General features: G+C 39.1%; 3 protein-coding genes across 3 annotated transcripts in view; all 3 read left to right on the top strand.

Annotated features, from left to right (window-relative positions):
* arhgap27 (Rho GTPase activating protein 27) overlaps window positions 1-2,068 on the top strand; it is a 35,327-nt gene extending 33,259 nt beyond the window's left edge. The window contains exon 17 of the mRNA XM_037691213.1: window positions 1,672-2,068. Within this exon, the coding sequence (XP_037547141.1) occupies window positions 1,672-1,849 (178 nt within the window). The 3' untranslated portion in view covers window positions 1,850-2,068. The remainder of the gene's footprint in view (window positions 1-1,671) is intronic.
* A 995-nt stretch (window positions 2,069-3,063) lies between these two features.
* vps25 (vacuolar protein sorting 25 homolog) lies at window positions 3,064-13,850 on the top strand. The gene is made up of 6 exons (XM_037691212.1): window positions 3,064-3,160; window positions 4,821-4,966; window positions 5,276-5,329; window positions 5,463-5,551; window positions 11,969-12,044; window positions 13,182-13,850. The coding sequence occupies exons 1-6, from the start codon at window positions 3,114-3,116 to the stop codon at window positions 13,292-13,294; spliced, it is 525 nt and encodes a 174-aa protein (XP_037547140.1). The 5' UTR covers window positions 3,064-3,113; the 3' UTR covers window positions 13,295-13,850.
* Window positions 13,851-16,286: 2,436 nt separating this feature from the next.
* Window positions 16,287-17,841, top strand: part of wnk4a (WNK lysine deficient protein kinase 4a) — a 68,483-nt gene continuing 66,928 nt past the window's right edge. Inside the window, 2 exon segments of the mRNA XM_037690949.1 lie at window positions 16,287-16,550; window positions 16,686-17,357. Of these exon segments, the coding sequence (XP_037546877.1) occupies window positions 16,722-17,357 (636 nt within the window). The 5' untranslated portion in view covers window positions 16,287-16,550; window positions 16,686-16,721.

Here is a 17,841-nt window from a genome sequence, read left to right as displayed (position 1 = left end):
AGATAACTTCAAGTTTTTCATGGTAATTTCTGCTTCTTTCAGCCTAATTAAATTACTTCTGCTCATATCAGCTTGTTATGCTCCTTTCAACTTATTTCTGCTAGTTTCAGTTTTTTCAGCTACTATTTAGCTGTTTTTATGCTTATATTAACTTTTTCAGCTAATTCCACATTTTTTCATTTCAACTTTTTTGTTCTTCCTGCTTTCTCCTGCTGATTTACACTTGTTCTACATTTTCAGCTACGTTTCAGCATTTTTTTAAAACTAATTTCAGCTGTTTTTCAGCAAGTTCTTCTGCAATAAACATTCACACTGCATTTTCTTCTCTAGTTGAAGTTTATAAGCATGTTTATCTGGTCATTAATGTTTAGTTACATGTGAAATCCAGTTAACAATCAGCTGTTTAATACAGTGGTAACATGATCACGTCTGGCTTATTTTCACTATAGTTGTTACAAAAAATAAAACTAGAGGTCATGAATTTATGAAATTATGTTTATCCTTTAGCCCATGTATCATCAGGTTTTGTATATTTAAAGTGGCAACATATGGCGTCACAAACGTATTTTTGTCGTTTGAGAACTAAAACATTTGTGAACCACAAATTTTAAATATTAAACTATGAAAGATTGACCTTAAATTAATGTTATTTTAAGGGTTAAAGGTAAATAATGTAAGAAATTAAAACTTAACAGTTTCTTTCCCAGTGCTGATGATCACTGTTTCCCCAAATGAAAAACTCTGTGAGCAGCTTGTTGTGGTCGCCTACAAAAACAGCCGAAGCGAATGAAAAAAGGTCAACGGTGGCGACGTCCAGACGTTTGATGTTGAGATGGGGAAAAATAAACAATGAAACTGGGAAAAATGAGTTTTGGTCAACCACATGACTCAGGCTTCTACGTTGTTTTTGGTGGATTTAGCAGACAGTTTTGTTTACAATGAGTTCAGACCCTCATTGTACAATTGCATGTAAATATATGTGGACGGCTGCTAGAGTAAACTTGTTCAAACAACATATTTTGTTTGAGATAGTAAAGAATAAAATCATGTTAATTCAGAATTAAGGTAACATATTTTTTACATTAATAATTTGAGTGTATTTAAAATCAGTTGAGAGCTTTTAGATTGATTACAGTATCAGGCATCAACGTGATCAAAGTCCAGCATATAAAAAAATGTTTGAACAAAAAAAAAAAAAAAAAAATATATATATATATATATATATAGGTTATATTTTCTGAACTGTTGTGGCATTTAAATAAATATAATGTTAATTTTTTTTGTTTTTGTTTTGTGCAAAATGTAATTTCTTTTTTGACTTTTTTTTTGTGTTTATTTCAAGAATAATACTTTTAATTTACAGCCTTTCAAGATATCCAAGGTCACCCTGCAATACATGATTAAAACAGAATAAAATAAAAATAGAATAATTCAATTGAAGCATACATTCATGAATATCATTAAATAAAATAAAGCAGTTTTGTAGCTCACAGAGAAAAACATTGAACTATGATGGACAGATTAAAAATGTTTTTTTTTCTTTCCGTGAATTTACAGATTTTAAAATGATAAAATGCAAATAATTTAAACTTTCAGCTCAACTTAATACAGTTTTTGTGCTCAATAAATAAAAATACTGAGATACGCACTAAAACTCTGTTTGTCTGACAGGGTCATTGAATTCGGTGAGGACAATCGTATGACCGTACAGAACGTGGCGATCGTATTCGGCCCGACGCTGCTTCGACCAGAGACGGAGTTCGCCAACATCACCATGCACATGGTCTTCCAGAACCAGATTGTGGAGTTCATACTGAAGGAAAATGATAATATCTTCCACTTCAGCTAAATCATAAATGTGCGCTTGAGGCATTATTTTTTAAAAAATACTTTCAGGCTTTGCAGTTTGCATTCAGCTTTGGTGCCACATCTAAAACTAAAACATGTTTCCTAAAACTAATAAAAGGTGACACCAGACATGATGAGGGGTGTTTTTAGTCATCTTTTTCAGTATTGCAGGATTGAACTTTGATGCACTCAGGTGAAGAGGGGCGTGTTGTGAATTTCTGTGTCAAAAAACTTACGAGCTTGAGTTATTTGTTGTTGTTTTTGGTAAAAGAAGCACTGTATAAAACTGTTTTCTCCCCGTGAGACTCCTAAAGTCTCACAAGCCACTGTAGTCTGTACTGTTTAGCAATTTTGTTTTAGTTTCTCTAAATTTCAGTGTCTGTATAACCTGGGTTAAACCTGGATGGATGCATTGTCTTTAAAAAGATGATTGTTTTTATTTGAAAACTTAAAAAATGTTTATATTAATTGTTTTGGATTTGATGTTACACTTGAGGCAATAACAGATATTTTAATATTTTATAATTGTTTTATTCAGTCACACATTTACACAAAAAAAATTGTAATATAGAAATGTGTTAAATATGAAAATTATTGCCAACATTTACTGTGTAGAAAGAGATTTAGATAATTTATGTAGGCTTAGATTATTTTTCATTGATTTGTACTTAAGAGACTGTAAAATAACACACTTTAAAGAGGAAATCCTGATTTTATTTTGATAGTTTCAAGGGACTTCAGTCAATGAAGAAGAAAATTGAATGTTAGCATACATGTATAACTTGTAAATAGCAATAAATGGCATATTTATGCTGAAAGTTACTGGAAATGAAAAAAAATTGCTTTTTTCAGTAATAAAATAACTTTTGGCAAATGAAAGGTGATTTGTTCATTTCTAATAAAGATGTATTTTAAAATCTAACAGATGTGCATTAAAGAGTGAGAAATTCCTATGATTACCAGTATTCATAAAGTGAGTGGCCTTTTTCAAATGCACAGAAAAGCAAGTAAAACAAAAGCAGACCATTCAATAAAATTACTTAATTGTAGGAAAAAGTACATTTTGTAACCGTTTAGTATTTGCAATAATTTAATAGTACTAAAACTTATTAAAGGCTTAGGCTAGTTAATACTGTACTATGTACGCAAATGTTTTTTTAAAATTATATTATTATGATTCCGTCTGGTCCGTGTTTTTGGCCGGAACTATTTAGGTCGACGGAACTGCTTCCGGAAGCTGTCAGCTGAACACCGCATCAACTGCAATGAGTTTTGAGTGGCCCTGGCAATACAATTTCCCACCGTTTTTTACGTGAGTTTGATTATTAGGAGGCATATTATAAAAACGTCGTTAAAACTTGTTTATTAACCTGAATTATTTGGATGGAATTGAACCGAGGCGTGCTAGTTTTCGAGCTAGCGTCATGATGACAAGCTAGGCTAAACGGCTGATTGCTAAGGAAGTACCCGGTAATTTAGGTTTCCAAAAGTTTATCAGCAGCTCTTTTAGTCCCGATTCAGTGGTTCATTTGGACTTTTTTCTCAAGTGAACATTTGATTACATATAAATATTACTGTTTTTATTAGTTTGTGTTGTGAGGAGACGATATTTAATACGATACTTGTTAACATTACACTTCTCTGTTACGTTTTTCTGCTCGTTAATTCATCAGGGTAACAGTTTTGATACAAAAACAGAGACTTAAGAAGTTAAAGTCCTATTAAAGCAAACCTGGAAACGGTACGAAAACAAAAAAAGATGCATTTAGTAACTGATTAGTGTTGTAGAATACTCTTAAGTAATCCCACTTTTCTTTAACATTTCCTTTCAAAACGTTTTCAAACCCTCAATTTGTCTTAAATATTTTCTAGCCATGCTTTCTGTGTGTCTTTTCTGACCATTTTCAAAGTAAAGCTTCCGTTTTCCTTTTGTGTTACCCTTTAAATAAAGAAGTTCAAGTGTCTGGGAGTCTCGATGACAAGTGGAGGGGGATACTGATGTAACAAGGCTGTTACTCTAGTTTTCTGTGATGAAGAAGGAGCTGATCCAAAGGACAAAGCTCTTGATGTACAGGTCCATCTTTGTTCCAACCCTCACCTGTGATCAAGTGAAAGAATTATCTCCTGGATAAAATTGGCAGGAATGAGCTTCATGCAAAGGGTTACTGGGCTCAGCCTCAGAGAAAGAATGAGAAGCTCAAAGAAGTGCTGCTGCTCCTCTGCATCTAATAAATATGTAAAATGTAGGAGTCGGCTGAGGTGGCCTGGGTTTTTGTGATGCACCTCCAACTGTAGAATTTTCTGGTAGATCTAGAAATCTCTGGCGGACTTGTCCTCTCTGGCCTGGGTCTGCCACGAGATCCAGGAGGAGCTGGGGAATGCTCCTACATAGAGGGGTAGCTTGGTCTCCGTATGGGCCTATTACATCTATGACCCAACCACAGATAAGTGGAAGAAGATGGATAAATGAGCTACTTTCCTCTGATCCGTGAATCATTCGGTCATGAAAAATCTCCTAAACCCATGGGAAGAACAAGTTTTGTGTTTTAACAGGTGATTTTCTTCTTTTAAAACTTTAGTCTTTTTGTTATTGAGAGTGTTACTTTATTATATGGTTGGCTGCCACATCCCCTCCCTGAAGGACCTACACATCTCAGCAGGGCTTATGCACAATATACTGAACACCTCCCACCCTGGATCCCACACGTTTGACCTGCTGCCCTTTGGGAAGCACTACAGGTCTGATAAAACCAGAACAAACAGATTCGGAAATAGCTTTTTATCCTCTTAGGCCTAGAACCGTCAGATCCTGTGCAATATAACCCTAATGGATCAGCAATAAACAAAATATTAGAAACTGCACTTTGGTTTTTCTTCAGTAATTTATTTTATGATGCCACATCCAAAAAGAAACTTCTGCAGTTTCACGGCACCGTTACGCTGACAATAAATTATTTTATTTCTGTTTCTAGGTTACAGCCCAATGTTGACACAAGACAGAAACAGCTGGCAGCGTGGTGTTCCCTGGTTCTGTCCTACTGCCGCCATCACAAGCTCTACACTCTGGATGTCATGGAGGCGCAAGAAAGCTCCGTGTTCAACAACAAGAAGATCGAACGTATTCTGGTTTTAAAACATCCAAGCCATAATTTTACTATTTAAACAGTTATTTATTGTAGCAAGTGTTAAGTTTACTTTGATTACTTTCCACCAACAGGGTATTAAGGTTTATCCACACTCCTAAGACTTTGGGATTTACAAGCTTTTAGGGCAGCGTCACCTCTTATCCCCCTCCTTTTATTGCAACTGCCAACAGCTGTCTGCCTTTATTACGTAGATTCTAGTCATTGCATTTCTAGCTCTTCCTTTTCATCTAAGCCAAACATACAAAATGTGCGTGTTTTGTTTGACCTTAATGCGATTCCAGGAAAACTGCAGGTGGAAGCAATTCAGGTTGTGTTTGAGGAATTGAGGAAAAAAGGTAAATCTTACTCAATCTTTGTTTTTTGCAATGCTGTGACAAAAATGCTAATTTTATTAAGTGTTCCTATAAGTTTCAACAGTAATAAATGTGTTTATGTCTGTTTATTTATTTTTATTTTTATTGACTACAGGCAACCTGGAATGGTTGGACAAAAACAAATCGCGGTGTTTAGTCATGTGGAGACGACCAGAGGAGTGGGGAAAGTTAATATACCAGTGGGTGAGTTTCAGAGATCCCTGAAGATCCATTGTTGTATGAATATAGTCAGAGTTGAAAATAAAGTTTTATTTGTTGCTTTAAGTTGTTGATTTTATTCTGGTCACATGTTAATCAGGATTCCTACACAGCCTTGTATAGTAAAAATTTTATTCCCAGATCTGGATGATTGTTTAAAAAGTAAACCCACGTTTGGGAAAACATTTATGTTTCCATACATTTAGCATTTTCTTAAAAATAAAAACTATCTAAAGCTGCTCAAACAAGCAGGGCATTTCTCATATTGCGTTGCAGATGTGAATTAGCTTTTGCTATAGTCTGGTACAGCACATCCAATGGTGACATTTATATTTGAGTTGTACATTGTCCCTTTTTAAATAAAGTTTGTTCATTCATATGCAAAAAATAAACATAGTCACCATTAAGGATGCACGATATTATCGGCATGGTATCTAGGCCTGTCGCGATAAACAATAAATCAATTAATCGCATGATGAATGACAATTATCAATTTCATTTTCATTTACCGGCTTTATCGTTTCTTCGTGTCTCTCTTTCTACTGAAGACACTGGATGACAAAAGGCTCAACTCCGGTGCTCTTCACTGACCCTTTTCTTTTTAAAATCTGTTTTAACCGTCCAAAATCACGTTTTAGGATTGTTAAGAGCAGCTACTACGAGCTAAGCTAACAGGCTGACCTCGGGGAAAAAACCTCCGTCTTGTCGACGCTCCAAAATTCACGGTTGAAACTCGTGCCTTCGTGTAAAAAGTTGTTTTTCTCTGCAAAAAAAAGCTGAGAACTTGTTTACTGATTTTTTTTATTAAAAGCTTTGTGTGAAAAGTGCTCAAATCACTGCGGGTCTGCCATGTCACCATGTCAGCCCATGTCATGTCAAGGGGCCTCCCTCCCATTTTTCTTAGAGACACACTGCTTAACTATCCATCCTTTGGTTCAAACAGTCTTATACTGCCATTGGGGGGTCAAAAAAGGTACTACACTCCAAACAAATTCTAAAATTTGACAATTAATTATTGTTCAATTTCAAACAATATTATCCAACAATTTTCAGTCAGGTCATCTGGACAGTTTATTTTTTGCTGAAACGTTTCACCTTCCATCCAGAAGGCTTCATGAGTCAAGGAAACGCACAACACAAAACTGATTCTTCCCCTAAACAGCTTACTCCAAAGTGGAACAAACCAGTTATGTTGGTGCTAAGATGGTGTCTTTGGCACGCCCCCTCCTCTTGTGCCGGCCCTCTTCCTCGTCGACAGTCATGTCAAACTGGTTCAAAACCAAAAAAGTCCACGCTCAATAATCCAGGTACTGAGCGTGGACTTTTTTGGCTTTGAAACAATATTATCGTTTATCACAATAGTTTCTGAGACAATTAATCGCCCAGCAAAATTTGATATCGTGACAGGCCTAATGGTATTGTATCGGTTATCGGCCAAATAACTTTTAACATATCGGATATCGGCCAAAAATCCAATGCATCCCCTAGTCAACATAGTGTCAGCTTTATTGTTTGTTTTTTTATTTACACCATGTAATCTCAACAAGGAAACTGAAAACAAAAACTTTAATAATTTAGCTGAAAAGCACACAAAGGTTCATGTACAAAAACTTTAATAAGTAAAAATTGTAACGTTAGTCGGTTTCAAATGTTGGGGTGATAAAAGTCTGTAAAAAAATTATATTTACATGAAACATTTTCTCAACGTTCAACATAAAACAGCCGAGTTGACGGATACAAACACGTCTCTCTGTGGTACTTAGTTGTTTAAGCTATATTCTAAAGCCATTAAAAATATATAATTGAGAGAACAAAAAGCTTTCTTACTTCCAATAAGCCTAAAAAAACTGAGATGATAATGATGTAAGTTATAATAAATTTACAGATGTTTTGTTGCCAAAAATACCTCAAGTTGACCGTTAGAGTCTGGTAAAGTCTGGATTTAAAGAATAGAAAATGTGTGAGAAGACATTTTTAATCGTCCTTCAACACAAAGTCGTCACAAGTTCACAACATTTAATACATTTAAAAGCTTTAAAATAACCGGGCTGAAGTCAGTTCATCTGTAAACAGATTACGTAAATGTGTAACAATAACACAAGGTTAGGTTTTTAAAATTATTTAAAATGTGCACTTATTGTTATTATTAATCTTTTTTCTATTTCTCACAGGAGGAGGTCAGTTTGTAGCAGGTTGTTGCTTTGTTACATTTACTGCACTTAGATTTCAGATGGAACAAAACAACAAGAATATAATATAATATAAAGGCCCGATCGATAGAAATGTTTCATCTGTTCTCAGACTAAATCTAATTTAAACTGGGCCTGACGTACTTTTATGACTTTAATTAGAAGGATGTGCTGCACGTTGCATTAAATGTCCTCCAAACTTGTCTATTAACTTGGCTCGCTTTAGGGAATTGCTCGTTCTTCAGTGCAATGTCCTCCATTTTAGAAACAACCGGGAGACTGTATCCTTTCTATCCTTTCTTTCTTGTATCTTGAGTTATCTGCACGCTTTGTCTTTTACTGACAAGGCTTTAAAAGTAAAGATATTTAAAGATTTGAAATCTTTAAAGGACAAAACTGCTTAGCTGATTTAAACTGTTTCTTTTTCTTGAACTCGTTGACCTCAAGACAGTTTAAAATAAAGTATATAACGATCACTGAGCACTTTAATTAAATTATTTAATTAATTTAGACATTTTCTTGCATGTTGGTTTGAATGTTTTAATGTTTCAGTCACCATAAGATTCCACCTAAAACACATTAATTTATGGAAACAAAGAGCTATAATAATTATTGTTACATCTACTCGCAATAAAAAAAAAATGGATCCTTTACTTATGGATTATTACTTTGATTTTTTTTCAATAGAATGCCAAGTTAAGGTAAACTGACATTTATTTTTACCTGGAGAAACAAGTTTCATAAAGTAAACATCAACAATAGCAGCCTTGATATAAAATAAACCATAAAGTATTTTCCTTTAAAAAATGTGCATGTACATGACCATCAGATAAAACACAACCTCATGTCTGTTTCTCTTCTAAAACACCCTTAAATACAATTAGTGACAGCAGCTCCTTCATTTTAGACCAGACTGAAGTTGATTTATTGTCAACGACGCAGCAAACTGCAATGACCCGTTCTCTTGTTCTGTTCAGACTTTAAGTACAAAAAGTCGTAGTTCTGGGAGCGAAGTGAAGACCCTCCAGTCAATTTAAGATTTATGTAGATGAGCTGAGAAAGGAGCGGACTCAGAGTTTTATCTATTACCATATTTTTTGAACTATAAGACGCATTTAAAATCCTTGAATTTTCTCAAAAATTGACAGTGAGCCTTATAATCCGGTGCACCTTATGTATGAATAGGCCTGTCACGATAACAAATTTTCCTGGGCGATTAATTGTCTCAGAAATTATTGCGATAAACAATATTATTGTTTGAAATTTGACAGTAATTAATAATGTCAAATTTCAGAAGAAATGTTAGTTAATTTTTGTGTGAAGTACCTTTTTTGACCACCGGATGGCAGTACAAGACCATTTGCACAGAAGGATGGTTGGTGAGGGAGCGAGCAGCGTGTCTCTTTAAGAAAAATGAGAGGGAGGCCCCTTGACGTGACATGGGCTGTCTCTCTTTCCTTTTTTTTTCGGTTCTCAAAATGGTGGACGCTCGGTTTGAGCTCTTTAGCATAGCATTTGTCACACAAAGCTTTTAATAAAAAATCAGTAAAGTTCTCAGCTTCTTTGTTCAGAGAAAAACAACTTTTTTCACAAAGGCACGGGTTTCAGCCGTGAATTTTGGAGCTTCGACAAGACGGAGGTTTTTTCCCCGAGGTCGGCCTGTTAGCTTAGCTCGTAGCTTAGCTGCTTTTAACGATTTTTGGATCGTTAAAATGGATTTTAAAGAAAAGAGAAAGGGAGGGATCGGTGAAGACAACATCAACAAGATAACATCTGATAAATGAAAATGAGGTTGATTATTTTCCTTTATCATGCGATTAATTGATTTATTGTTTATCGTGACAGGCATTTGTATGAAAACAGACCCGTTCATTGATATTGAGTCTTATAATCTGGTGCGTCTTATAGTCTGCAAAATCCGGTAGTACCCATCAATGATTCAACCTGCAGATGGACAAAGACGGCGTCTGGAGAAGTGTTCAGGTTTTTGGATTAAAGGAGGAGCTCCACGATAAACAGAGTCAAGTGAATGTAAGGCGGCACCGTAATCTAGAACGAACGTAAACGTAGCAGCAACAAGTCGCCTTTTTGCACTGAAAGAAAAGCAGGATCTTGTTCCAAAATAAAAAGTATTTTTTATTCTAGTCTTTTGTCTAGTTATTGATTACAAAGACTCTTCAAGAGTAAAACCAAATTGCTCGGTTCAATAGGAGTGCCACTAGAGAGCACAAGCCAGTGTATGTCTTGTGCCGGTCCCAAGCCCGGGCAAATGGTGAGGGTCGTGTCAGGAATGGCATCCGATGTAAAACACTTTCGCCAAAACCATAATGCGAGTTCATCAAAGCGAAACCATACCGGCTCGGGCGAGGCCCGGGTTAACAACGACCGCCACCGGTGCTGTTGACAAACAGGGCGCCGGCGGAAATTGTGCTACCGTTAGTCGAAGACCTCGAGGAGGGAAACGTGTCAGGAGACAGAGAGAAGAGGAAAGTGAAGATGTTAGAAATGCAGCTGCCAGGAAAAAGACAAAGAGGAGACATATGGGTGCAGTTAGAGAGGACATGGAGGTAGTTGGAGTGAGGACAGAGGAAGCAGAGGACAGAGTGAGGTGGAGGAGGATGACTCACTGTGGCGACCCCTGAAGAGGGAAAAGCCGGAAGAAGAAGAAGAAGAGTAGGAGTGCCTTGAAATATAAAAATCAGATGCCTTTAAGTTGAAGAACATCATCAGCTTTGTTTCTGTGTGCGTTTAAGCCATTTAAATTGCTCTGGACCAGTCCTGGTCCTCGAAGGTCCTGCATGTTTTACCTGTTTCCCTGCTCCAACACACCTGACTCAATGCTTGAATTACCTCTTCATGCTCTGTTTGTCTCCCATTGTTTCAAAGTGGGTGTGTCAAAGCCAAATATAACCCTGTAAAACCTGCAGGATAGTGGCTCTGAACAACATTCAAGGCTGATTGTAGAGGGTCGAGTGCTGCTTGGTGTTAAAGCATTAGCGTAAAAAAGAAACGCCGCGTGTGGTACGTTATCCAAACTGTTAATATACGTAATAAAAAGTAATGAACCCAAAACATGAAGATACTCTGGGCACAACCAACTTTTTTTTCACAGTAAATGCTCCTGGTTTGCATGTAAACAAACTCTGTTTGAAGATGACGCCCACACTGTGGCTCCCTGGGTTATGAAAGTGTACCGATATAAACCCAAAAAACAAATAGACTGCAAAAACAAAAATATAAAGCAAGAACACTGATGTCATGTGACCTATGCTGCAGAACAGCAGCTAATGAATGATTTAAATCAAATGGAAAGCTTTGAGCATGACGGGGCTCGTCATTCAGAGGAAATGGAGCGCATCTATAAAGGCTGAGGTGAAACATCACAACCACCGAGTCCTTGTACATCTTGTACCGAACACACACAGTGAAGTCGGGTACAGTAAATCTGAGTACACCAGTCCCTCGTTTGTTGCACGGGATCTGTACCCTGAATTCCCACACTCTTGCAATATTCTAAACAATGTTTCTAAACTCTAAATGTTCTAAAAGAGCACAGAATGTCGTGATTTCAGCTCTCTGCCAGCGCTCTCGGCCACGCCCACTTCTCCGCTGCAGAGCGAAGATCTGACATGCTGCAGGAGGAAGCTTCTCCTGCAGCTGTGGGCTGCACAAAGGTGCAGCAGGTGCTAAATAATTTAAAATAATTCATTTTAAATAAAAATTCCATGCTGATCATGCTGCTCAGCCATCAATCAGCCAACTGCGTGTCATGTCCAATCTTACTTTATGTCATATATATATTAAATATTTTTCATGTATATGCTGTGCGTAGAAATCATACAGGATTCTTCCAAAGCTTTTTTTTTTTCCAGAGTATTTTATTTAACTGTTATGTCGTAGTTTGTCTCTAATCTGACTGGAGCTACGAGCTTCAACATATTTTTATTTGTGGAGTTTTTATGTTTACAAACAAAAAATCTTGAGGATTCTTTTCTAATCAGCTCATCCCACCTTCCTTATTTTATTTTATTTTACTGAATAAGAGCTTAGGGAGTTTTAAGCAATTCAAAGCACATAAATGACGTAAAAGAAAGTCCGACTTTTCAGAAGAGTCTTTTGCTTTGGAAGTGTTTATTCACAACTTTTAAGATTAAACTGTTGGACTTGTAATACGTTTTAAATTTTATTTATTTGTTGTTCTTTAACTTCTCAGGTTTCCAGAAGCGGCATGGTCAACTCTGTGTTCACGCTTTATGAGATCTCCAACGGCGACGACACAGGAAGTGAAGGTACGACATCATTTAGTACTTTTTAAAATACATTTACTGCTGCCTCGGTTCTCAGTTAAATACCCTTAAAGATGAGCCAAAACATTAAGACCACACCTGGCTCTTGAGTTTGTCTAAATATGGATTTGTCCAAACTTTGAGGTTGTCTTCTGGTGTTTGTCGGAGTTGCCCGCTGACCGGAACGTTCTTCACAATATAAAATATGAACACCTACCGTTTTCTTGTCGTGACCTTGTGTGGTTAATTTTTTTATTTATTTGTTTCTCTCAGCTTTATTTTGTGTAGAAACTTGTAGAGACGTGCAACCCAAAGTGAATTAGGTGTAGAAAAAAAGCAGGTATGACTAATGGATTGACGTGTTTGATAGATGCTCAATGTCCACAAATACCGTATTTTCCGCCGTACACGTCGCACCGCCCTATAAGTCGCATCAGTCCAAATACATGTATGTCTAATAAAGTGGAAAAATCTATAAATGCTTCGCATCTCTTGTGCGTCACTGCCGACGCGTCGTGTTTGACGTGTCACCGTTTACAACCCTGAAACGTTGGCCGAACCCAGAAATGTGAGCCGATGTGCCAAAAAATGATTGGTTGCCAAATGGCGGCCGCAGGATCATGCACGGGAGGACTTTAACAAGATTAACACGTAAAAACAATTATTTTGTTTGCTCGAAATTATAGCAAAGATGTGTCTCAGTTGAAATTTTATTTAATAAATGCACTTCAAAGGTCAAATCGGCTGCATTAGCTGGGGGGGTCGCAGAGAAATGAAGCTGATTTGACGGTTGCTCCAGGCGAGCTGGACGAAGGTGGGAGTGTATGGCAAGCCGATTGTGTCGTTAATAGCCACTTTTACCTATTACAATACACAAAGGCATGCCATACCACTCCAGTGCCATCTAACGGCTGACAATGGTAGTGTTCAATGTTTTCAGTCAGAATTAATGAAAACGGTCATTTCTCAGTCAAAAATGGAGGAAAAAACATAAATAAGTCGCTTCGGTGTATAAGTTGCAGGGCGTGTAAATTATGCAAAAAAACTGCGACTTATAGGCCAAAAAATACGGTAGTAAACTCTGCCTGTGCTTCAATAAAATGATCTCCTCAGTCGTTGCTGTTCGTTTTTTCTCTGCAGAGTTCCACGGGTTAGAGGAATGGATGCTGCTGCGCTCCTTGCAGGCGTTACAATCAGACGGCAAAGCAGAGGTCTTCACCATGGATGACGGAAAAGGCGTCAAGTTCTTCTGAGACGGTGCTGGAATCGCACGCTGACTGGGAGCCCTCATATCCCACCTGACGGACACATTTTAAAGGGTTGGCCCCAGTGGATGCTGGTAATTGAATTGTTGCTGCCTTGTGGGTTCAGAGCCGATTCTTTCTGGAAGAGAACAAAACCTGAGGCGACGCTGTGTTTCTAGTCGGGTTGTCATTTAAACATGCAATGAATATCAGGGGGACTAAATACTATCATTTGAGTCTTATGGGGGTGTTTTCCCCACCAGCTGTAACATAACTCCATTATTTTAAATGCAGCTACTCTTATTTTCTGTTTTCTCTGTTCAATTTACCGTGTGTAAATTAGCTCGGCGGCTGTTCCTCCGTTCCAGCCAGACATCCCAAAGAAATCTCAAAACACAGCGTGAGAGGGGCTGCTTTTTAAATCTTTTATTTTCAGAATGCTTCCAGAAGAGGAACGCTGCAAAGACTCGACTCGGCTCAGAGTAACGGAACTGCACTCCATGTACAGATCGCTGTCGTCCTCTAGTTTCTGTGATGCTCGTCATCTTTGTGCTCTCTTTTTTTCATATCCTGTAGAAAAATAAATTAGACATTTATCAAATTTATGACTTTTTTTTTTTATGTCTCATAGTCGGACTTAGAAACAAAAACAGAGTAAAATGTAAATTTGGATTTGATGGCATCTCCTTTTAACAACGAAGAACTGAGGAGACCAGTTGGAGAAAATGTCCCATTCTTGTCTGATGGAGGATTCAAGCTGTTCAACAGTCCTGGGTCTTTGCTCTTTGTTTCATGATGCGTCACATGTTTTCAGTCAGTGAGAGGTCTGGACTGCAGGACGAGCTGTTCTGTGGGAATGGACCAAGTACGACTTGTTGAAATATTCAAGACCTTCTTTGAAGAAGACTGGAAACCTGTATGCACCGTTCTGCATTGATGGCTTTCCTATAGCAGCCGACGGGGTCAACTGTGGGGACTCGGAATACCAAGTTGTATGGGACCAGGCGTTAATGGGATGCCCCGAACAAATTTGGACAGAAGAAAGAAGTTCTTGCAGGTTTTTTTTTTTGCGTTTTTGGTATTTGCATCATTTTTCTGTTGCATTTGTGTTTTGGAGTTTGCCTCGTTCATGCGCTTACTCTGTGTTTGCACCTGCTGGCCACCGTACTTTCCAGATTTGTACGCCGTCTGTTCCAGAGACACTAATGCGCCCTCATACCATCAACGTGGCAGGTTTTTTAAAACTTTGTATAGGCCTGTCGCGATAAAAAAATTTTGCTGGGCGATTAATTGTCTCAGAAATTATTGCGATAAACAATAATGTTTGAAATTTGATAATAATTAGTAATCATTGTCAAATTTAAGAAGAAATGTTGGTTAATTTTTGTGTGTGGTACCTTTTTTGATCACTGGATGGCAGTATAAGACCGTTTGCACCGAAGGATGGATAGTGAGGGAGCAAGCAGTGTGTATCTTTAAGAAAAATGGGAGGGAGGCCCCTTGACATGACATGGGCTGTCTCTTTTCTTTTTTTTTTTGGTTCTCAAAATGGCAGATGCACGGTTTGTTCTTTAGCATAGCATTTTTCACACAAAGCTTTTAATAAAAATCAGTAAACAAGTTCTCAACTTCTTTTTTCAGAGAAAAACAACTTTTTAGAAGAAGGCACGGTTTCAGCCGTGAATTTTGGAGCTTCGACAAGACGGATCGTTAAAATGGATTTTAGAGAAAAAGGAGAAAGGGAGGGGTCGGTGAAGAGCACCAGAGTTGAGCCTTTTGTCATCCAGTGTCTTCAGTAGAAAGTGAGACACGAAGAAACGATAAAGCCGATAAATGACAATGAGGTCTATTTTCATTCATCATGCGATTAATTGATTTCTTGTTTATCACGACAGGCCTAACTGTTGATAATAGGCAGGGTTGTTCCTCTCTTTTTTTAGTACAGAGGATGTGGCATTTACAAAAGTAATTTTAAATTTAAATTCCTCTGACCACAGAGCATTTCTCCATTCTGTTTTTTTAACGCGGTGGCTCCTGAGGGCCCGAAGATCCACCAATATTCCAATATTGACTTTGAGCTCCGAGATTTCTAATCTTTTGATATTATGAGTTGTAGATGACTGGGAATTCAAAGTGTTCCCAGTTTTCCATTGAGTAACACTGTGCAGAATTTGTTCCACAATTTGAAGACTTTTTTTCACAGACTGGTAAACCTCTGCCCATCTTTACTTCTGTGAGCTTCTCTAAAAGACTCTCCATACCCAGTCCTCTAACCGACTCGTTTCCAATCAACCTAATTAGTTCCACAAAGCTCCTCCAGCTGTTTCTCATTTGTACTATTCTACGTCCATTTGTTGCTCCCGTCCCACCATTTTTGAGTTGTGTTACCATAAAATAAAATAAAAATCTTTGTGTTTACTATGCTCTACTGCGAATAGATTGTATTAGCAAATCGTTACATTCTGAATTCGTTGACATTTTACACAACGTCCCAAACTCTGCAGAGTTGTATGTTGAATGGGTAAAGGAGGCAACAGCTGGATGGCCCGCTCACATCGGGTGCTGTGAGGGTGATACAGCTCCAGGGAATCGGATGTGTGTGTTTACTGATTAAAAAACCCTCCAGTGGGACAGGTGGGGCTCAGTGTGGCCTTGGCTGATAGTAGTGTCCCTTTTCAGACACACTCCGCGGTGTGGCGCCCCCTACTGGCCAGACCCCACCAGGTTCTCCTCTGTGTCTTAACTCCTTCATTCAGGTTTATCAAGCGAGGTCAGACCACAGCTAGGGGTGACATCACTCATCAGATAAACGCTGATTCATAAGAATTTCATCAGTGCGTTGGAAAAGAGAATTTACGCACAAGGCGTGACGCCAAAACGGCTCGTTTTATTCTTTAATCCAGCTTTATTTACCGGTGCAGCGGGGAGACATGACAGATAATAATGTTTAAAGTTGTAAAAGTTTAGGGTTTTACAGCCTCCCTGCCTTCCGGATGGGAGCACTCCCTCTGGATGGACTCGTCTCTCTGCGCGTCGAAGCTGCGCGGGGCGGAGTTGGGAGCGCGCACGGAGAGCGTCCAGGACGCACAACCCACCCGAGCTGTGTTGATATTGGCAGCTCGGTCCTTCCACGGGAGGTTATGTCTTCAAGTCTCTGCGAGGAGGAGAAGCTGGAAGAGGGAACGACGCGATTTAATCGACTTTAAATGAGGATGAGTTCACTTTGCGCGCGGAGACCGGCCGGGGAATGCTCCTGCACACATGAGTAAGCTTTTATTTCTTTATTTTTATAAATTAATTGGTATTTTCTACAGGTTGTGCGATGTTTTAGTCGTTTTGCATATTTAGTGATTGTTTTGTCCTGAAATCGTGTTTGTGTCCTGCTCTTCTCCATGTTTAGGATCTAACTTTGGAAAGCGTTGAACCTGCCACAGTCATGTCTCACGCACAAGTTGAGAGACCAGGACTCGCGTTCCCAGGCCTCTCCGTGGACATGACGGACGACTGCTTGTCCCGGGTCCCCACCGTGCTCAGGACGCAGGGTTTGGGCGCGCGGAGGAACTCGTACGGGCTGCAGAAGATCACCATGGACATGGACTCGCCCCTGTACAGCAGCGTCCTGTCCAAAGCGCTGTCCTGGTCCGCTGAGAACATCCTGACGCTGCGGGAGTCCAGAGCAGAGGAGGAGGAGGAGAAACCCGAAGACACTCCTCCGCCGCCTTCGTCCCCGGCGGCTTCCAGCTCCGGCGGCGCGCCCGCGGGCGGCCACGAGCCGGACGCCGGGTCCGCCGGAGGAAACTGGGCTTCGGGTTCGAGGTCCAACGCGCACGAAGCCAGCTCCGACTCTGACAGCGAGCTCCACAACAAGCGGAGCAAGATCCCGTCACGCATCATCTTTGACACCCAGTGGGAGCAGGAGGAGAAGGAGGACGTGGAGACCAAAGCCGTGGCCACCTCTCCGGATGGAAGGTACCTGAAGTTCAACATCGAGATCGGGAGGGGGTCCTTCAAGACGGTCTACAAAGGACTGGACACGGAGACCACGGTGGAGGTGGCCTGGTGCGAGCTGCAGGTGGGTGCTCGGACCACAAACTGAACGTTTTTACTTTCTGAATGTGTTTAACTCCGCACACCTTCAGCTATTTTAGCCACTTTTGTGCCAAAATGTGCAGCTCATCCAGGAGCCAGGACTTTTGGTTCTTGTAACTTTTATTCTTTTTAAAAACATGATTTAACTTTACATGTTGTATTTATTGTCCCAACGGGATCAGCACAGTTCATTTAAAGCATCTTTAAAATCTGCTTCATGACTCTGTTTTTGTCTTCTGCTACTTTTCACTTTTTGATAGCCTTTTTGACATTTTTAGCTAGCATTTTGCTACTTTCAGCTAGCCTTGTGCCACTTTTAGCTATTTGCCACATTTGGCTTTCCATGTGCCACTTTTAGCTATTTGCCACATTTAGCTAGCCTTGTGCCACTTTTAGCTATTTGCCACATTTGGCTTGCCATGTGCCACTTTTAGCTAGCCTTGTGCCACTTTTAGCTAGCCTTGTGC

Source organism: Nematolebias whitei, chromosome 17 (genome assembly GCF_014905685.2).
Source record: "Nematolebias whitei isolate Nwh7 chromosome 17, NemWhi1, whole genome shotgun sequence".
Classification (NCBI taxonomy): domain Eukaryota; kingdom Metazoa; phylum Chordata; class Actinopteri; order Cyprinodontiformes; family Rivulidae; genus Nematolebias; species Nematolebias whitei.
The sequence above is the reverse complement of the archived record's forward strand: the minus strand, read 5'-3'. Positions and strand labels throughout refer to the sequence as shown.

Coding starts and splice junctions, on each gene's coding strand:
- vps25 (XM_037691212.1), top strand. CDS start 3,114: ATGAGTTTTGAGTGGCCCTGGCAATACAATTTCCCACCGTTTTTTAC. Junction 4,967..5,275: donor CAACAACAAGAAGATCGAAC/GTATTCTGGTTT, acceptor ATGCGATTCCAG/GAAAACTGCAGGTGGAAGCA. Junction 5,330..5,462: donor TGAGGAATTGAGGAAAAAAG/GTAAATCTTACT, acceptor TATTGACTACAG/GCAACCTGGAATGGTTGGAC.